This window comes from Poecilia reticulata, chromosome 1, assembly GCF_904066995.2.
Source record: "Poecilia reticulata chromosome 1, P_reticulata-male-v2, whole genome shotgun sequence".
Classification (NCBI taxonomy): Eukaryota; Metazoa; Chordata; class Actinopteri; order Cyprinodontiformes; family Poeciliidae; genus Poecilia; species Poecilia reticulata.
The window spans coordinates 23,790,650-23,812,341 of record NC_088830.1 but is presented as its reverse complement, the minus strand read 5'-3'; the positions used below and the strand labels follow the sequence as shown (position 1 = coordinate 23,812,341).

The window sequence follows — 21,692 nt, the reverse complement described above, 5'->3', positions numbered from 1 at the left end:
GTTCAGAGCTGTCGGCGCGGAAAGTTACCATGATGATAATTCAAGTATTGGTCATTAGTGACACGGGTGTGTGGTCTGATGTCATAGAAACACAGAGGCACCAAAAAGATGTAAACATAGAATTTTGCCTTTGACAGGTATCTTTTTTCAGCATTTATTTAATATAGCCAGAAGGACAAATATACCCACCTTAATTCAATGGAGCTCAACTTGACATTTAATCTGTAGGTCAATCGACTTGCAAATAATTAACATCAATTTTTTTTCATAGTCTGTTGTGTTATAACCACAACCTTCAATGTATTTAATTTGTCTGCGTAAAAAGTAGTACGCTGCACTATTTGGACGACAAGACATCCACAAATAGCTACAATCCATCAATACTTGAGCCCTCCTGTAAAAACGTTTATAACTTCCCATTTCAATAGTTCAGACTCCAAATATACCTTAATATGCATTAATACCCACAGTAGAAACCGACTAAACTCTACAGCAGAAGCCTTCCTTATTCTTAAGTTCAGCCAATCAGCGCCAAGGAAAATAAATGGGGTTCCTAGCCAGTAGCATGTCAAGTAGCATTGCATCCGGGTATTTCAGCTGCATTTTCTTTGTACTGTTTTAGAGTTTTAGATGTGCTCTATGAAGAAAAATCCACAAGTGGGCTGATTTGAATTAGTGTTGTTTGCAGCTCGCCGCAATCCATGTAGGGAATAACTCAAACATGTGGAAGAAAGTACTGTGGTCAAATGAAAATAAAAATTGAAATTTCAAGTCAACATGCAAAGTGCAGAAAAAAAAAAATAAACTGTGAGTTTGGTTTTCTTCAAGAATTTAGACAAAGACTTGAGCTATAGGATGGAGGTTCACCTTCCAGACTGAACTTACAACCAAAACCATAATAGTTCACATCAATGCCAAAATCCAGTCCTGAAATTTCAACTAAGAAACTGTTCAAAGGCATGCTGTCCATCTAATCTGACAAAGCTAGATGTATTTTATGAAGAAGAATGACACAAAGAGTAAATCTCTGGATGTAGAAGAGGATACCCCCCAATGACTCAGAGCTACATTGTTGTAAGGAATAAAAAAAGAAAAGAGAAAAAGATCATGTTCTCCATTTGATTGATTTTAACTAGCATTTGAAAGGAACTGGTTTCTGATTTGAAATGAATATGTATAATGACTGTATCATACTTTCACAAAATAAGTCATTCCTCTTTATTTAGAATAACCTTTAGAATAAATAAGAGATATGTCGCATCCAGATATGTTCACACATCCAGATGAACTTTTCATAACTGTTTTTCCGACTTTGAATGTTTTAAACGTTACAGTCTCTATTTACTATAATGTGATGTCCGTGCAATAGCACATACAGCAGCACATGCTCGAACAGCCCAACTCCTTCCAAAGTCTGGGACTGACCAGTCCAGCACCGTGTTTGTGTGCATACATGCATGTAGGGGTGCGTGTGTTTTTGTGTGCATGCGTGTGCGTGTGCACTGGTGTTGGGGGGTTGGGGGGTATAGGAGGAGTGGTGGTTCCTTATCTGTAGACCACAGGCAGCTTTTGAGGCTCTTATCAGCAGCCACCACATTGTACTAGCACATCCTCTTGTCCAGCAGGGAGCGGAAAACTCTCCTTGCAACATGGCTCCCTTTCTCTCCCCCCTCTCCTCGCTCTCCCACCTCTCCACCTCTCCTTTGCCAGTGCCAGAACTCTGGCAACCAACTAAATCATTGTGTCTTTTTGGCGAAGAAGTGGGATTGGGATAGACAGAACGGCGAAAGACAGATAGGTGAGGGTGACACAGGGACAGAAAGTGGGGGGAAGGAGAGACCAGAGCTGTCAATCTTCATGCTTTGAGTTCATCTTTGTCAAAAAAAAAAAAAAAAAGAAATATTTATGCTTCAACGGAGACCTCAGGTTAAGTCTGTTTCTCTTCAGCTGTTTCTTTACAACATTAACACTTGTATATCATTTGTAGTTCTGAAGGGGATTCACATCTGTAGGAAGGCACTTTTTGAGTAATGTCAGACAGTTTGGCTCCAGTTCTGACCTCAGACACTGACAGGCGGACGCTGACAGGATTGCATGGAGTGCGGCTGAGCAGAGGGAGGAGGGAGACGCCGTTTAAGTGCTGCGCACATTCAACATGCTCCTTCTCAGATCATTTCGACTCTGACGGATTTTACGTGACAGGCAGACGAGGAACCACACGCCATGTGTCAGTAAGTAATCAGATTACTTTGGCTGCCTTTTGAATTTTTACATTTGTAGTCAGAATTGAAATAAGTCTGCAGTTTGTTTTTGAAGTATTGAGTTGTGTTCAGCGCACCATATGGTACAGGTGGGACGTTCAAAAAGACTTCCAGGGAAATACTGTTGCGATGAAAATATTATGGTTTGTAAGAGAGAATTTCTGTTGTTAAAAATATCTTGATTTTTTTCTTTAAAATTATGTTTTTTGCTTTAAAGTTGCACTGTTTTTCATTTTTTCTCTGATCATCATTCCAAAATTAATATTTATCATAGACAATAAACTAATATTTATAATTAAATGCAAAAATAAAAGAAAGAAAAAGAAAAATATAGAACACCAAAAAGAAGACAAGCATTCATTTTAATAGTGCTCTGTTGAATTGCAATACAAAACAAGCTAAATGATGAGAGCAACCCGGTTTCGGTTATTTACAGTGCAGGGAGATTATTATCAGAGCTCTGCATGCGCAGCTTCCACCAAGTTCGTTTTAACCAATATATATTTTTGCACGGAGTTTAAATTTAACGGCGCCGCAAAGAGATTTCATTTGAATTCACTTGCAGGAGTCGTCCCTAGACAACTCAGAGAAAGACGGAACTGCTCAAAACTAAAGTCACGATGACCAGAAAAGACAAAACAGGAACAATTGCTATTGCAAAACCTGTAAATTAGAAGTACTTCGCTCTGCAGGGGTGGGGTGGAGGGAATGACTGTTTCTCCTTATAGTAGAACAACTATTTTCCTCAGTATTCAGCAAAAAAAAAAGGCTCACCACAATCAATGCATGATAGGAAAAACAAAGTGATTTCGATGACAGTTTTAGTAACAGCAACACTAGAGCTGACCTTTCAAGCTTATGAAAAGGGTATCTTACCATTGTTTTTAATTCTCTCTTTTGTTCGGCAGATTCTTTGATACCAGTCCAATCTTCAAGGATCTGGGTCATTTCGAATCCTTCCAGAGATTTTGAGTCACATCCTCAGACAACACACACACACACACGCTACAGACAGCTAAACAGACTTAAGAAAAGCAGTCACTGGGGATTTGTTGAGAACATAAACTTTGCCACTCAGGATGTACTGTAAGAAAATTACAGACACATACATTTAAATTTAGATCAAACTCTGCTGTATGCCGTCACCGGATCCAGTTGTAAAGACGCGAGTCCAGTTCGTTCAGCACTGTGAGGACTGCAATGCATTTGTTACCTCAGAGTGACCAGGAAGTCATCAGACACAAGAAGCTACAACAACTCAGACACAAAAGAGCATCTTGCTGACATTGGAACACCAATCAGATTGGATGGGTTTCAGGTTGGTTAGAGGAAGCCCTACCTTTAACAGATTAACAAAACCTGGAAACAAATTGGAGGAGTTAGGGTTAGGACAAGAAGTCACCTTTCCGGACTCTTATTGATGAACATGACACCATCAGTTTATCTCAAAGAGGAGCACTTTCTGAAAGAAGAACGAGGCTGATAAGCGATTCTTTACTCCAAAGACATCAGCACCATGATGGAAAAACTGAAACATTCTGCTCCACCTGCCTCCCCGCCTGACCTCCTTCGTCCCACCTCCTCTTCCTCTCCCTCGTCTTCTACCTCTTCACAGTCCTCTGCATCCGTGGAGCCGCACAGTCCTTCAACGTCCTTGGATCCCACTAGAAGCCCACAACCCGTAAATAAAGCTGAGCTAAAAGAACATATGAACATCTCTGCTCCGGCCGCGATTCGATCTCCCATCATCCTGACAACGGTGTTAACCAGTCACCAAGCAGGTGCATATGACCCGCCTGAGTCTGCTCTCAGGGAGACGGCTCAAGATGACGAGATGGGAAAACTTGAGGGATCAAAAAGCATTGCCTCTAATGCTCCCGCATCTACAGACGGATCCCCGACTCTTTCTTCCCCACCGCCGCTCCTCCCCGCTCCAGCCAAGACGTCTCCGTGCCCCCTTCCGCCTGCAGCTTCCACCTCAGCTGTCCCCTCATCATCCTCACTGTCTCCTCTTCCTCCACACATTCCAGTCATCAGCCTCGGTCACAGCAAGCCCCCTCTGCCTCTCCCCAACACCCCTTTGACTGCCCTCCACCCAATTCCCAGCCTCATCCCCGGACCCCACAGGGACATTCGGCGCAGCCAGCAGACCTGTTTGACCATGATCAGTCCTGGAGCGTCAGGATTATCTGGAAGTCCTGGAGGCCCCTCCACTGGCCCTTCTGGGCCCCTCCTGGCTCAGCAGTATCTCCCCACACACCCATTCCTCACCAGGTGAGATTTGACTTTTGCATTTATGTACTGTATGTCACTCCCAACTTTTTTGCCTCATTACCACCTCAGATTCGGCACATTGCACATCAGAGTTAGTCTTTCACTTCCAGAGAGCTCGACATCAGTCCGATTAGACAGATATAGTCTGGACAGGATGATGCTTGCATATAAACACGCCGTGATTTAAAACATTATCGATCACAGCATGATCAATCAATCAATCAAATTTACTTGTGTAGCAGTTATCTGTGCATTTCAAAGCGCATAAAAACATAATCTCCACATCATATAGTCAACAGTTATAGTTAGAGTAACACACATTACATTTTGTCAAGCGCCATTGTTAAAACCATCAGTACACATCAAATATTTTGGTCAGTGTTCCATTTATAATAGTTCAAAGCAGCTTTAAACAGGTGGGTTGTTAGTTTTACAGGAACTCGATGTCTCTGAGACCGACACCTCGTTCCGCGGTAGGATGAAGTGTTCAGGTCAATGTGCAGTTAGTTTTCCACTACACACACACACACACACACACACACACACGCACACACGCACACACACACACGCACACACACACACATGCATACCAGTTTTTGCATGTTGATCAAAAATATTCTATTTTGGTCTCATCAAGCAGAACACGCTCTTCCACACGTTTGTTGCCTCCCCTGCATGGCTTTCTTTCAACAACGGCTTTATTCTTTCCACTTTCCCATAAAGAGCAGATTTGTAGAGTGCATGACTGACAGCAGCCTGATGGATTAAACAGAGCTCCGAGAGATGTTCAAGTCTGGGATATTATTTCAGAACTTAACGCCGCTTTAAAAACTCTCAACAACTTCAACTTGTCTGCTCCGTGTCTTCATCGTGGTGCTGTAATAATCTTCAACAAACTTCCTAGGCCTTCTCAGAACCGCTGGATTCATACTAACTAACAGTAATTTTAAAACAGGTGGACTCACTAATTCACCTACTCTACTTCAGCCAGGAGTATCAGAGCGATGGAAGCTCAGCGCAAATCTGCACAACATTTTCCAGATTCTTATTAAAGACTAGGAAAATTTACATGCATCATTTCTGCCACTTTTCTGTTTTCTCTACTCTTGCAAGTTGTATATTTTTGTGTTTATCTCTTATGTCTACTACAAATTGTACAGCAAAACAGCCTCTTTCTGACAATCCAGTCAAGTATAGAAATGAATGATATAGCCAGGATGTTTGATCACAGATAAATCAAGCCTGAAACTCTGAAAGCTGCTTCAACTTGTAAATTATGCATTTATTAAATACACCTTCAATAACGACACACAAAAAGACAACTTAGAAAGAAACAGCAGTACCCAACATTATGAACACCAGTTGAGAGCAACTTCCTGAGATGTGAGCTTTAATGACAAACACGCTCACTAACAATGGCAAATTTCTGTCTTGCGTAAAAACTCAAACTGCCGGGATTTCACAGTGTCCCGCTGTGATTGACAGGAGCCTGAACTGCACAGAGGAAAGGCAGCACACCTCTTCAAGTTGTACTGGGGCAGCTGTTTGGTCCTTCAGTTTAAAGCTCTCCTGTTACGTTAGTTTCTGTTCCACAAAGGACGATTTCCTCAATTTGTAATGTTCAGACCTGAGGACCCGAAATTTCAGTCAGACACAGAGTAAAAATCAATAAGGTCTTTATTGAGAACCGGGTATAGGGACGGGGAACCACGAGCCAGGAGCAGGAACCTCTGAGGACAGAGAATCAGGTTAGAGGGTTGTAGGTAGGAGGGGAAGGCCAAAAGTCTGTAAGGGAAAAGATCACTAACCTTCCTGGGGTTGTGGGGGATGAGGGATCCAGGTAGCACAGTGGAAAAGACAAGTGGCACAGGACTGGGAGGCACAGGGTTTAGGGCAGACAGGACCAGACAAACGTATCTGAGGGTTGGGCGAAGAGCAGTGGTCAGGTCACGGAAAAAGGGTCCAGTACTAGCAGGCAATCTCAGGCAGACAATATCCAAGGGCGAGGCAGGAGGCAGAGGTCAAAAGGCAGAAACAGGGTCGAGACCAGAAAACAGAAGCCAGTGAAGAATCCGACGTGGGCAAGGCAAGGCAGGAAAATCCAAGGGTCAAAAATGTGTTCGTGATCGTGGTCAGGTCAGGAAGAACGCTGGATATCTACTCACTCGATGGCTTTCAAAAATCTGGCACCGTCTGCCTGCCTGAGAGCTGAATATAACTGCTGGAGAACAGGTGGAAGACATGAGCCTGATTGTGCTCCAGCGCAGCAGCATGCAGGTGAACCAGATGAGCTTGATGAGGAGTACAGAGGAGAGAAACATAGCAGGCAGACGGGCCAGAAACATGACACAATTTTGCTGCCGACTAATTAAGAAAGTAGATTATTTTTCACTGTGGACTATTTTGTGGGGAATAAGGCAGTTGCCACTCTTTTTATTAGTTTAAATAGTTGAACATGTAGAAGAAAAATCATCTGAAAGCCAAGAGTTTTGAGAGCTGAGAGGGACATCTTAATAAATGCCGTCACAATAATTTTAAACAAACTTTATTAATGCCTCTTCACTACACTCTCTTTATGTAGCAGCACCTAAAATTACAGGTGGTGAAAGATCCCAACTGTTTTTTTGTTTTTTTTACCTCTGTTGCATATAATTTATGTTGCTTATTGTTTAATGTGTATTTTAATTTCTTAGTTCCTACCTGGGACCATCAGGAGGAAGCTATAGTGTCAACAACAACATCAGCATTAAGAGGAGGCCCTCTTCTCATTTTGAGATGGAGATCAACGAATGTGAGTTTCAGTAAAGATTTGGAAATAGTAATTTGCATTTTCTTTTCAGAAATTACCTCCATTGCACATATTATGAGAACCTGGTCCTTAAGTTACAAATGAAATGTCATATAATATATTGTTAACATTATCCCTGCTTATTCCTGTTGAATCTCTACAGAAATGGCATTAATGAAATAAAAAAACAAAAACAAAGTGAACTCATGAAACTTGTTTTCTTATGAGATAAATTTATGCATTACGGGAGAAATTCACAAAACAATTTATTTATTCATCTATCATTATTTTGGCCATTTTCTGTCTCAATCTGCTGCACCCACCATCCACCAACCTTTTTTACGTCAGCCTCAAAGCAGATGCAAAAGGGATCAAAGCAATAAAGCATTTTCTAAAAATAAAAACGCTTCGGTTCCTGACCTGATGAGGCTAGAACAGCTGAGTGGGTCAAGATTTCTCAAAGCATCTCACCGCCACTGCACAAGCAGAAGAAAATCCCTCCTACAGAGTTACTTTACAGTGTTACATTTTCAGCAACAGGCCTGACTTCAGTGTTGAAGTGACTTTAGTTAATGGTACTTTTTAATATCCATGACTTTAGAGTGTATTAAGCTTCAACTTAAATTGAAAAAAATGTGTACGGTCCATGAAAAATCGTAGAAGTGGAAAGGCTTCATTTGATATAGTTTTATAACCTAATTTAATATTTTTCTTTTAGTTTAAATATTGCAGTAATAATATCAGAAAATGCTCTGTGCTTTTTATGGTTGAGGTGAAGAGAAGAATATGAATATGCGTTCATTTGTCCAAGTTAAACTAGTTTTTCAAAAATAACTTTTAAGCAAGTATTCACATTCACATTGCTGTTGTTTTCATTATCAGAAAGCAAGGACCTTAATTTGTAAAGGAAAAAACTGAAACAAACAAACAAAGACAGCAATGTTACCTCAATAATAGTAAGTGCATGAATGATACATGTAAAAAGTCCTGGATTTAATATAAGACTCAAATTCTGATGAATAATTTAGGAAAGCATTGGGTAATTAATTGAAAGACTTTAAATTTGAGGGTGTTTTCCTGTACTACTCAATGCCATTTAAAACCAGTTTAATAGTATCTTTAAACATAAAACACTTTGAAAGCAAGTAGTTACAAATTTAGCTTACGAATGATTTAGCAGTTATGTAGACAAAAATATAAAGAATGATTTTTAGTTTTTCCTGCATTTGAAGCACTAACTTCAAATGCATGTATTTTAAATGTATTGTTTTTAATTTTCTTTTTTTTTTTTTTATGGATATCATTTGCAAAAATATTTGTGGAGTCGCTACAATTTGATCAAACTGCATTAGCGCAGAAAGCTACCATTTGCTCAGAGTGGGAAATTTAACAAGTTGTTCATTGTGCCTGCTTATGAATAATAACCAACGTTGTCTTCTCATACCACTTACACATAATTTGAAAAACGCAAGCAATGTCTTGTTAATTAACGCGTTTAATTCATGCGTTTCTGTCAGGCCCTCCTCAGAAACTTGCCCGCCGGGTGTTCACCAACAGTCGCGAGCGCTGGCGGCAGCAGAACGTGAACGGAGCTTTCTCCGAGCTCAGGAAACTGATTCCTACGCACCCGCCCGACAAGAAGCTCAGCAAGAACGAAATCCTGCGTCTGGCCGTGAAGTACATCAACTTCCTGGTCACGCTGCTCAACGACCAGGCTCAGGACAAGAGCAGGAACTCCGCCGAGGACCGAGCAGATGATGACAGCAGGGCTGCTGGGCTGGACGGTACCAGTCAGAGGACTCTGTTTCAGAGGGACACGCCGCCCGCAGCAGTCCGTCCCGCTGCTGTGGCGTCGGCCCACAGAGATTCAACCGACTCAGTCATCGCATTGGTGAACTCTCCAGCAACGTCCAGCTGCTACGGAGACACGGACAGCGAGGAGAGCTTTGGGGCAAAGACCTCTTTGGTAACGCACGACATTCTGGGAAAAGTTAAAGGTCAGATTAGGATGGTTGCTGCTACAAATGATGAGCGGTGACTTTGAAAGACCTGCAGAGGCACTGGGTGGAAAGTATAACATGTAACAAACCAGGAGCTGCCAAGAGTAATACTTTTTTTATCCAGTTTTTGAAAATCTGCTTCTAAGTAGTGTGAATAAAATGTCCATTTTGGTGGTATTTCATACTTTTAATAGCCTGTGTTTCTGTGGTAACGTGCAAACGTTGATTTTGAAGTGTCACGCATGAAATAAACCTTAGCGGAAGGTTTAGGCATGAAATTTAACAGAACAGTCAAAATATATTGCAACCCAATAATCTGGAGCAAGCTATAGTTCACTACAAAAGTAAACACATCCCTATTTCATATGGCATCACATCCATTCTACACCAATGTGTTTTATGGGGATTCATTATAAATCAACAAGAAGCAGCACATAACCGAGGAGTTGAAGTTTCAAAAGTGTAGCATAATATTTGCATTCAGACTCTTTATTTCCCATATCCTTGAATAAAATACAATATAATGATCTGCCTTCAGAAGACAGCATGAATACAACTGTTCCTCAGATGTTTGTTAGCGAACAAACAGCATCATTAAGACCCACGAATACAGCAAACATGCCAAGGAGAAAGCTGTGGAGAAGTAAAGCACCTTGAACACACACATGATAAAACATGGCGGTGTCACCGTCACGCCGTGGGGATGTTTTGTTTTTTTTTCTTCAGCAGGGACCTGGTTAGAGTTGATGGGAAGATAAATTAATCTAAACAACTTAATCCTAGAAGAAAACCTGTTATAGGCGGTAAAAGATTCCTGACTGGGGCTGAGGGTTCACCCTGCAGACAGTATTGGAACGGCTAAGTCAAAGTCCAGATCTTTCATAGATAAAAATCTGACTCAAGAATTGTTAATTGATGCTCACAGATGCTCTCTGTCCATTCTGAATGAGCTTGAGCTATTTTGCGAAAAAGAAATTGGTAATAAATTAAAAAAAAAAGCTTACAGTAAAAGATAGTTAAAGAAACTACTTTCTCACAGGATGAATAGATTGCTTGCTACATTTTTCAGAATGTTTTATTCATAGAATATTTTGAAAATCATTTTCCCTCCTCTTCACATATGCAATACTTTGCAATATTCTGTCTTAGGATGCTACTTGAAAATGCCTGGACACTTGAGGCTGTGAAAATGTTAAAATACTTTTGGAAGGAACTGCCACCTTACATCCAGAAATGGCAGCATAGATTCCAGTAACTTCTTGCCTCTTTTGGAATTGATTTATTTTGAGAAAATATGGCAAACATGGCTTTAGCTCTCAAAAATGTTTTTCGTTCCTGTCTGCATCGTAGATGTTTACGTGTACAGTTACAATCTTCATCGCACCAGCAGAAAAGCTCATGGCATGCTTCACACTGTGTTCTGTGTTCCTCCTGTCCTTGTTGAAAAGAAGCGGGTCCATGGTTCCACCCTGAAGTTGTGACACAACTTCTAACAGACAATAATAAAGTGTGTTTTACTCTGCTGTTCCTTATTTGACATCCTCTTACTGCTCTCCGAAGACAACTCACAGTCAGCACTATTTCTCAACACATCCAAATGTTTTTGCTGTGCTCAGTTCAGGGAACATTCGGCCTCCCAAAAAAAAAAAACAAAGTTCCGTAAACTGAAATCTGTGAGATTTGACTGCAAAAAAGCAACAACTGTTTGATTAAATGACATATAGATACTACGGCTAGACATTCCTTCTCTTCAACATATTTTTTTTAACACAGACAACGTGTTCTTGTGTTTCTAAGTTTATTGTAACACCATGAAGATTTAGCTGGAATTTTCAGAAAATACCCATAAAGCTTCCTGCTCCACGGGTGCTTTTGCACAGCAGGGTCATAGATTTATGAGAGCGGCAGTTTTGGCTGTGCGGTTGAGGTTGAAAAAGGTCAGGATGGATGTGGGATGTGGTTAAAGATGGGGTTCAGCGTGGAGGAGGAGGAAAGCGAAAAGCTGCGGGGCGAGGTTCAGCTGTGGCTCTATCAAGTGGCCAGGAAACGGCTACAGTTAGTGCTGTCTCATTGATGGCCAACAAGCTTCCTGAAGGAGGGCGGGGGTGGTGGTTGCGTGTGAGTGTGTGTTCGATGAGAGGTTTTCGGGCATGAGGGGCAGTGATCACTGAGTGAGAGAAAGGTAGGCCCAAATAAATAAATTTAAAAAACCACCAGGATGCTCTGGGAAACCCTGTGCAGCCAGTTTCAGGATCACACAACAGGAAGGGCAGCTTTCACAACGCTGCTACGGCTGCATCTGTCGGCTTTTCTGTGCCAAGTTGCTCCGTCCCCACCCTGCTTCTTTCAGATGCCACAGAAGGGGGCTGCAATCTCAGACACACTCGCACAATTTGTCTGAGTTTAAAGGCTTCTCAACATACAAAACAAAAGCAACTTTGAGATTAGATTTATGTGCCGTAACGAGTTGAACTCAGCATAATTCTGAGGCTTTAAGTTTTAAATGCTATATGCACGCTGGCTTAATTTAATAACTATAAAAGATGCTATCAGGAAATTTCACCAACCTGCATTTGTTGAATTTATTTAGCTTAGGTTATCTTTTTAGCTTGAAACCTTAAGGGATAGATCAAGTTTTTTTTTTAAAGCAATTTAAAGGTTACAAGCAGTTAACATCCTACCTGCAGTAGCTAATTCACGTGATGTCTAAATTTAATATAAATATAAATCCCCAGAGGACAAAGCTAACGGATAATTTGAGAGACCAAGAAGACAACATCTTAAAACTATTTTATTCCTCAAACTTTACAATGGTTTATGCAAACCTTTAAGCTGTTTGCATTAGGTGTTTTTTTTTTGTTAGTGTTTGTTTTTCTACATAGAAGCTTTCAATTATTTACATGAGAAATGGAGACTCATTATGATGTGTCATTATCAGTAAACACATTTCACACCTGCTTCAATTTTTTGTAAATTGTCACTGGCCTCTTTCTCAATAACCACTTAAAGCAAACAAGACAATACTTCAAAAGTTTATAAGACAGAATTTATCAGAATCTCTTTGGTGTTTTTGACACTAAACGTCCACTTTCGTCTTTGCCTCTTTAGGTCCAACTTAACTGGATTTATACTAAACGAAAGACACCAAGAGAGCTATCTACTCCATGTAGGATGTTAGAACTGTCTTTAAACTTTTTCAAAAATCCTGAGCTGTCCCTTTTGACAGCTGGTGTGTTAACCCTCTCTCCTCCTGATACAGGGGTCACGCAGGGTCACACATGCCAGCCTGGGACGCAGAGATAATGCGTTTTGCTCCCACCCGTTCTCCTCCATGCCAGACAAATACTGCACCTCTAGCCTCATTTCCTCTGCCAAGCGCCGACTAACCTGCCAGTTATATTTTGGTAGCACAGGCAGGACTGCAGCATGCAAATGAGGACGCCTCTTTTCGGATATTGCGTTAACAAAATAGCTGCTTCGGGGTTTTAGAATGACACAGCAGAAAGCTCCTAACATTTCTGTGATAAAACTGACCATCATTGCCACATATTTCACAGTTTCAATGACGTACCAAACTGGTGAAAAGAATAAATTTCCTGACACCATGCAAAGGCCCCGTCATGTTTGTAAAGCATGCCTACTGTTCAGACACTGAAGATTAGAGCTGCCATTCTAAAACACCTCAAATGCCAAAATCCCCTATTTTTGTTTTTAATGTGTGTGTGTGCATGTGTGTGTAAGGCCCATTTTTCCAGCAAAAACTACTTTGTGAGGACTGACTTCTCCTTATGGGACCCAAAGCCTGTGTCCCATGAGAAGAAGTGCTGTTTTTAGGTTAGGGGTTAGGTTCAGGACTCAGATGTGAATTGAGTTTGGGTTATGTTTAGGTTTAGCCATGTACTGGTGGTAATGGTTAGGTTTACGGGAAGGGACAGTGTACCGGGACTACTGAATGTTTGGTTAAAGAATGGTGCATTGTATTTCTATATTCAAGTTACAAATATGAAAAAAAAAAAATTTTAATCCAAATGCCATGACTTTCAAGTTAAAAATGGTTCCCAAATGTTTATCTCATGGTCATAGTTGCAATAATATAGTGTTATTATTCTTATCAGTGGTGTAGGAACCACCAGTGGTGCTTGCACCACAGTTTGAGAACCATAGGATCAATGCACAAAGAATGTCTTTTTTTTTTTAAGTATGATGGAATAAATTACTTTTCCTTTACTATAAGATATTTGGCCTCTGAAAAATAGACACAAATTTTGTAAATAATTGTAAGATTTTAATTTTGCTCACAAAATATTTTTTTTTTCTATTATCAAGATCAGAATTAGATACTTATTTTCAAAAACAAACCGTTTTAGGTAAACTTAGTTTTCAATGAACATGTGATTTTTTGAAAATATATACACAAAAACCTGAATATCAATCTACTTTAATTACCAACATGCACAGATTTCACTATGTACAAATATTGGGACAAAGCTGAACCGAAATAAAATAAGACAAAGCATAGATGCCAGAAAAATCATCGATGAAGCAGTTATTCATAAGATGATGATCCCAATGGATAATTTTCCACTGCTGTAAATTTAGCATGAATAGTCCATTCCAGTCTTTTATTTTGTTTTCTTGAGTTGCGTGCCACCGATGCTGCTGCTCACTGGCGTCTGACTGTTTCTGGTTCCATCTGATGCATTTTCCTTGCTGAATTTGCGCCGGACCACCTCACTAACTCCAGATCCAGCAGCTGTCCCGACAGCCCCACCTATCACGCCGGCCAAAATCACACCAAGAACCAGACCCAGGATTGCACCAATGATGACAGTCTTCGGCACCTGTTTGGCAGCATCTCCCATTTTTCCCCAGACTGAGCTCTCTTTCACCATTTTGGCCCTTGATTTGACTCCAGAACCCATCTTCCCCCAAACGGGATTCTGTGCCATCTTCTTTGCACCAGCACTGATCCCAGCTCCAACCTTCACTGAACCATCTGCCATCAGTTTAGCTCCAGTTTTGGCACCAGAACCCACCTGCCCCCACAAGGGGCTCTTAGCCAGATTCTTTGCTCTGGTTCCGAGCCCAGCTCCGACATGCTTCGAGCTATTGGCCACCAGTTTGGCCCCTGAACCCATTTTTCCCCACATTGGACTTGCAGTCACAGCTTTTGCCCCAGATCCCACCCACGCAGAACCATCCACAACCTTTTGGGGAACCCTGTCACCCACGGCTTTGGATATTTGACCCGCAGTAGCTCCCATCTTTTCCCACATAGAACTGTCCACCACCATCTTTTGGACGTTTTGGGCACCACTACCAACTTTTCCCCACACCGGACTACCCTTCACCTGTTTTGCTCCCTGTCCTAAAAACGCTGAGCTGTTCCCCAACAGTTTGGTTATCATTTTGGAACTGGACTCCATTTTCTCCATCATAGAACAGAGGAGTGAGGGTGACATGGTGGAAGCAGTAAAAGGCGGAAGGCTGTCTATGTTTGTGTTGCTTACACTCATCTCTGCCTCATCCCTTGTGTTCCCAATCTCATCCTCTGTCATCTCCTCATTTATTTGTGCCAGAGGCTGCCTCATGGTGCTGAGCTGCCCAGATTTTAGTGCCGTCTCTTGCTTTATGCCCTTTTTTTCCCTTGCTATCTCCAGCTGTCTCTGCCTCACTCTGTCCTCCGCCTCTTGAAAAGCAGGACTGGAATAACACTGTCCTCCAGCTTCCTTCACCGTCTGATCCACCTTCTCCAAAAGCTCTGCCACGTTCTTTTTCTGCCTAAAACCTTGTCCCTTCTCCATCACGTGAAACCTGTCTGTGCACTTTTCCACCAGCTTTACCAAATCCCCCCTCTGGCTGGCGATGTATTCCTCCACGCTCTTGCCTCCTGCTTTGCCGCTTTCCCTCAGTCGATCTGCATATGTAAAGAGGACCACGGTGTGCTTCTGCACCGCCTCTGGGCCAAAAACCTTCGCAAGTGCCGAGAGGGCCTGCAGCTCTGTCTTTGCCGGCTGGTCCAGCGGGACGCACAAAAGGAAGGCGTGAGGACCGGGGCTGGACAGAGCAATGCATGAGGAGATCTGAGCTCTTACTTCATCTGGAGTCTGCTCTGAGTTGAACCAATCAGGTGTGTCCACCACCGACACCTGCAGGCGAGAAAAACTCAGTCAGTTTTGAAGTTGCAGGGAGATTTTTTTATGGAATCCAGAAAATGCACATGCAAACTAGACTCTCCTGGTTGCGATTACTAACCCTTTTTCCGTCAACCATTGCCTTCTTTTTCTCGCACGTCTGAGTGACTGCTGCGAAGCTGTCCGAATTGGACTCAAACATTGCCTGTCCCAGGATGGTGTTGCCAGCTGTGCTCTTCCCTGACCCGGATCGACCGAGCAAGACCAGACGAACCTCAGGGGTGGATGACGGCAGAGACGGAGGCGGAGACGGAGGAGGTGCCGAGGACTGGGATATGGGTAAAGGAGAGGTGGCGAAGGTTTGTGTGGAGTATGAGGAGGAGGAGAAAACAGGCGAACAAGGAGGAGAGACAGGCAATGTCTCAGGGGAATTCTCTTCAAAGCTGTTGATTCTGTGATGAACTGAAAATCAAATTACAGAGAAACAAAGGACATTACAAATAAAAATTTCATTTCCTGTCATCCAGATGTAACAGAACTATAAAGGTGTTTGTGAAAACAAATCATTGGACATGTTTACCAATCTGCTTACTGTGCATCCTTAGAAATATATTGGTATTAAAACATTTCTTGAAATCTACAACATACATAAAAGACCATCACTGGTTGGCTGCTGCAATTTATTGCTCCTATAAAATTCTTATCTACTTGTTTAAAGCACAATGTGAAATAGGCCACCACACCACCCACTATTAAATAGACATACAGTATGTAAACATTGCTATAACATAAACTTTTACGCATTTTGTCTCATTACAACCACAAAACAGGACAAAACAAATGCAACCCCAAATTTCCATATTCATTTGTAAAATAAAAAAAAGAATAATCATAAAAGTAATTTTCCTCAGCTTTAGTGACATTAATGTTCTGATAAAACACATTTAAGATTCTGCCTTGAAACATGAAACACTTTAAATAGATTCGATGGGCATGAATGCTTTTCCACCACTTTAAGCAACAGTTGTCAGACTTACAAGTGGAGATCAATTTAGGCTTTGATTTAGCCTCAGAGATCTGTGAGAGTATGGCTCCATCTACAGGGAAGAAACAGAAAGAGCTGTAATTATTTCACCACATACAGTATTTTATTAAAGCCAATGGAAGGATTTCTCTGGGAAAATGTACTTTACAAAACAGAATGAAAAACAGACAAGTTTGATACTCATCTGTGTAAAAATAAAAAATGTTGGCCTACTATGCTGAAACAAGGTGTCACAATCACCCAAGATGTCACATCGGGTTAAAATCTTTTATAGCACCTACCTGCATTCAGTCTGAAACTGGGTGTCCTGGTGAACTGCGTGTCTTCTTGTGGCTCTGAGCATGAGGGCTGCTCAGGTGCCGGAGATGAATAAAGCCCGTTAGAAACTTGAGTCTCAGCTGCTCGTCCTTCTACTTCATCGTTGTATTCTCTTCTCCTCTCCACGGTGCTGACAGCTTCCTCTCCTCTGCCAAAGACGTCTGTGTCTGGGACGCTGTTCACCACCACAGACTTTTTCTTCTCCTCCTTCTGAGCTCGAAAACTTTCCATCAGCTCTCGCTTTCGCTCCAGCACCCGTTTATCCAGCTCTCGCTCCTGGGCTGTTTTCATGTAAAATACCCCGCTTCTCTGGACCATGTTATCGATCTGTTGATGTATAGAATGACAGCTGCTTACCGCTGAAGTTATTCCCATGCATTTTGATAACTTTTTTGGCACTTTTGCCTTTGGGGGAAGACATTCAGCAGCAGCAGCAGCAAGAGTCTAAAGGTTGGAAATCGAACCGAGGACAGTTGTGACCATAGCCTAAGTGTATGGGTGTCCACTCTGCCTCTACACACGCGATACCCCTTTAACTACATTTTTTAAAATCCTTTTTTTAATGTTATATACATATTCGGTGTTCCCAGGATATAACAAAGGACTTATAATCTTCACAACTAAACAACTTATACTTTTGACAGATACTTATATACTTATACTTTTGACAGATTGTACACAAAACGATTAATCTGTATTTGTGAACATGTTACCTTGGTGTTTGAACACACAAACACATTGTTTCCTTCTTGTTTTGTTCAAAGCAGCACAACAACAAAAATCTCAAATCTTGCTGGTTTTTCAACTTGCAACTGGAACCCACTGAACTCTCACGTGATGTTATCCTTCACAGATCCAAGCTCAGATTGGGAGACAAGTCTAACGCTGCGTCACGCAAGTCCTTACAAAGAAGCTAATGTTCTGTTCCCTTAGCTCCATGACAACATTTAACCAGAAAACAAATATATTCACCAACAACTCCAGCTGTGCTGCTGCTGGTGAATGACATGATCACCCAACCAGACCTGATTGCATTTGGATTCTAGTTTCAGTATTGAACAATGCAAAATGAAACGGCACACATTCCAGGCAGCTGACTGTGTGACGGTGACACGGCGACAGCATGCCTGAGCAGTCTCTGCACTGATAACTATTAGCTAATCATTTTCTGATTCATCTGCTCACCTTCTCCAGTAGTTCCTGAACCTGCTGTTTGTCTTGTCGCTGGCGGTTGTTAAAGACGTGGTACCTCCCTCCGCAGCGCTCGATGACCTGCCTCAGGCCTGGGTTTTCTCCCTGCAGGTATTCCTGTAGACGAATTAGGCCTGAATGAATTTTGACCTGCAGTGCTTTGCATTTCTTCTTAATTGGTGTAAAAGGAAACCACTTACAGGTGTGGAAATATTTAATGAATCCATGATTGGTAGAAGGAGGAAGTAAGTTAGCAGAGAAAAAGAAGACAAAGAGGAAACAAGAAAGTGCTAGTGACAGAGTATCTGAATGAGTCACTGATCACCCTTTTCTTTTTTTCTTTTATTTACATGCTTAAATTTAATGTTCTTTTACCTCGGCTGATTTCCCCATCAAATAGTCTCCACATGTCAGTAACACCAGAGTGTGATCCATCACTTCAGTACCAAACAGCTTTTCCAGCTCTGCGGGAACTCTACCCTCCATCTGCAGGTAAAAAAAGGGAATGCTCAACAGTCTTCGACCGTGCATTGCCCGAATTGGTGTAAGGCAATTGTTGCAGGTGATCTTAACTGGGCAAAACATTTTTGAATTAAGAAATAAAACGAACGTTTCGAAACAGCGGCAGACCTCAGTGAACTGGGAAACGGGCACCAGCAGCAGAACGGCGTGTGGACCCGGCGCTACCAAGGTCATGGCCCGTTCGGTTTCTTTTTTGGCGTCGTCATCCATGTTGGATCTGACCCAGTACCATCTGGGCCCCTCCACAATGGTCACACTCCTGCCCTCGGTGACGCCCTGCCGCTGTGCGCAGCTCCTGGAGGAGTTGGAATAGATGGGAGACAGCTGGCCCAGGATGGTGTCCCCCGATGACGTCTTCCCGCACCCGATGTTCCCCAAGAGAAGAAGACGTAGGTCTGAGGCGGAGGATCCATTGTAGCCTTCTCCCAAGTATTCACTCATGCCTGATGTAAAGGATGAGGGAGTGGTAGGTCAAATATGCAATATTTATTTACAGTTCAGTGATTTATGGCACGCTCACATTCACAACAAAACATTTCTTACTGCTTGAATATTTCCCTCAATTTGTTTTAAACACTATTTGTGTTAACTTTAGTTTATAGTACACAAATGTTTAGTTATTTTGTTTTCAACTACAACGTTCCAACCCAGTTACTCATACTGAATATCATATCATTTACAGCGTTCACCTTCAATTACCTTAATAAAATCATCTGATGCCAGAGGAGGTAACAAATGAATTAATGGAAAACAAATTAAATCAATTTATGGTGAGTAAAACTGTTTTCAAAGGTAATTTTTTGACCATTTTAAACTAACATTGTTACATATTTGTCAGCAGTTATTTCTCAAGATGCAAATTTTAACAATTGTAACCCGCCCATTTACTGATTTTGAATTTGAAAGAACTGGACCAGCGAAATTTATTGAACATTTAACTGCATATATATCTTTCCAAAAGATTTGGAGTGACTCTGCAAAAATAATAAACTAATTCACTGGTTATAGTGCTACGGCGACGAATAAAATCACGGATTTTGTGACTGGATGTCTACCTCTTCCCTCCCCGCACACTTCAGAGTTGGGAGTGGAACTGTTCATTTAAAATCTGTTCTAAGGACATTTCCATATCTCTCACATTTAGAGGGATGGAGTTTGGCTCAGTGTAAGTGGAAGTAGTGACGTGTTAGACCCCACAGTACGATCATACATGAAAAACAATTAGCTTAGACATTACAGGAGGAACCTAAAATACAACTTGAGTAAATATCACTATGCCTTGACCACCACCACCAGTGGGGAAAGGCGGGTTAAATGTCTTGCTCAGTTGGATGCAACAACTGAGATGAAAGAAGGGGGTTTTGAAAAGGCTACAGGAAGTTCCTTGTTGTTCCTTCATTTGCAAATCTATAAGTGGTTTAAGTGACAAGATAACTAGAACAGTGAAAGCCTTTGCTCCAATAGGCTGAAGCCACAACCTGTTTGATGTCACGATGTTTGATAAGCCACACCTGCCCAGTCCAGTCCAGCTACATTCTACTCAGACTTTGACATTTAGCCTAGCATGCAAATGCTAAACAACTACAAATGTAAAAGTACACACAAACTCCAAAACACTGTTGGTGACATCGTTACACTGTGCACTGGTGTTACAATTTATGAACAAACTAGTAGTTCATTTAGTTTTTTTATTTTGGGTATACTTATGTGAATTCCATTATGTTTTGTCTGTATCTTTTAATTATTCTGTCAATTGTACACCAGCATGCCCCTTAGCCACCTCTATTTCAAAAGAGAGACCTAAAATAAAGGTTAAATAAATACATAAAAAAAGAGCATACAAGTAAACCTTGAAAGAATTACAGACGCCATGGAATTTATGTAACAACTGTTATTGTTTCTTTTCTAAGAAATCTTGACAGAACCCAAATTTTCTCTGACCACAATACATTCTTGGAAACAAAATAAAAAAACTAATACGGCCCAGAAACTTATGCTCCACATAAACCAATCTTTAGCTCCTAAAGCTTCAACAGTGCATTAAAAACTTTTATCTCCTTAGAACACATGCATGTAAAAGAAAAAAAAAAACAATGTTCTTACTCGTGTATTTGATGTCTACAAAGCTGCAGTCACACACAGTTTCCACTCTCTTCAGTCGTTCCTATAAATGAAGATTTCCATCCAGTTAGCTTCAGCGCTTGTCGCTTCCCAGCAGTCTAGTGAAAGCTCCCAGCTCAGGTAAGGTGCACTCTGCTGCTGAGTTTACCATCTCACCACTCCCAGCTCTGACCACTCATGCACTAACACAGTTATTTGTGTATTTTTGTGCACAACAGGTTTCTGTGTCTGCAGGGAGGAGAGCATTCCAGCTTGGGGCGTAGAGATGGTATAACCTGCCACACATGTGAATCACTAAGTTTCATCTGCCGCACCCAGGAAGAAGCAGAACTGCTGGTGTCTGTCAGAGAACATCTCCTTCAGGGTTTTATAGTTACCATGGATAATAAACTAAGCTGTGAGAAAATGTTCCGTTTCCGTGCATGGGTTGGTGTGAGGGCACGTCAGAAACCCGACAGGTTTACAGCACGTGGACACAGCGGTTCAAACACAACCTTCTGCTTGTTTTCATCAAAAAGGAAGTAATGGAAAAGTGCTTTGCATTTTTTGTTTTACATATTTCATCTAAAATGCTTCAGGTACAAGTTCACAAACGTACTGCTTTCAGTCAGCCTCTGGTATTTTTGGGGGCGACAAAACTTTTACAGTTGTTCAGTGAACCATGTTGAATGACATGCAGACCAAAATTAACTTAAAAGTTCATTTTAAATGGAAAAAAAATAAAGTTAGTTCAACAAGCAGCCATTTAGTAACCTCCAAAATCTAGCCACTGTTAATGTTCAAAAAGTCTTAAAAATAAATGTATTGTTCAGCAGTAGTGAAATCTCAGAATAAAAAAATTAAAAAAATAAAAAATTTTGTCTACACTTGAGTATAGATTAAGTTTGTTTTAAAACCTTTGTGCACACAGTTAGACTGCAAGTATGGGACAAGTTTACACACACACAAAAAAAACTCCTCCCAAAAAAGGTTTCAGTGGTTGATAAAAGATCAAAGTTGTGAGATGGGTGATTTTGCTCAAAAAGTTTCATCATCTGA

The 21,692-nt window shown here is 41.3% G+C and overlaps 2 protein-coding genes and 1 long non-coding RNA gene across 4 annotated transcripts; 1 reads left to right on the top strand and 2 right to left on the bottom strand.

Annotated features, from left to right (window-relative positions):
* The first annotated feature begins 1,520 nt into the window (after positions 1–1,520).
* Positions 1,521–10,855, top strand: lyl1 (LYL1 basic helix-loop-helix family member). The gene is made up of 4 exons (XM_008415418.3): positions 1,521–2,231; positions 3,170–4,535; positions 7,229–7,326; positions 8,841–10,855. Exons 2-4 carry the CDS (start codon positions 3,778–3,780, stop codon positions 9,359–9,361), a joined length of 1,377 nt encoding a protein of 458 aa, XP_008413640.1. The 5' UTR covers positions 1,521–2,231; positions 3,170–3,777; the 3' UTR covers positions 9,362–10,855.
* LOC103468364 (uncharacterized) lies at positions 6,195–7,235 on the bottom strand. Its single transcript, XR_534207.3, has 2 exons — positions 6,344–7,235; positions 6,195–6,265 (listed from the first exon to the last, which is right to left on the bottom strand). It is a non-coding gene; the product is annotated as an uncharacterized LOC103468364 (long non-coding RNA).
* A 2,873-nt stretch (positions 10,856–13,728) lies between the features above and the next one.
* On the bottom strand, positions 13,729–21,307 carry LOC103468376 (GTPase IMAP family member 8). 2 transcript variants are annotated; one of them, XM_008415428.2, is made up of 8 exons: positions 20,637–21,307; positions 18,642–18,976; positions 18,387–18,497; positions 18,006–18,128; positions 16,784–17,147; positions 16,495–16,554; positions 15,579–15,919; positions 13,729–15,472 (listed from the first exon to the last, which is right to left on the bottom strand). In XM_008415428.2, the coding sequence occupies exons 2-8, from the start codon at positions 18,972–18,974 to the stop codon at positions 13,946–13,948; spliced, it is 2,859 nt and encodes a 952-aa protein (XP_008413650.1). In that variant the 5' UTR covers positions 18,975–18,976; positions 20,637–21,307; the 3' UTR covers positions 13,729–13,945. The 2 variants fall into 2 exon arrangements, with proteins under 2 accessions (XP_008413650.1, XP_008413658.1); XM_008415436.2 differs by lacking the exon at positions 20,637–21,307 and having other exon boundaries at positions 18,622–18,713.
* Between the last annotated feature and the right edge of the window lie 385 nt (positions 21,308–21,692).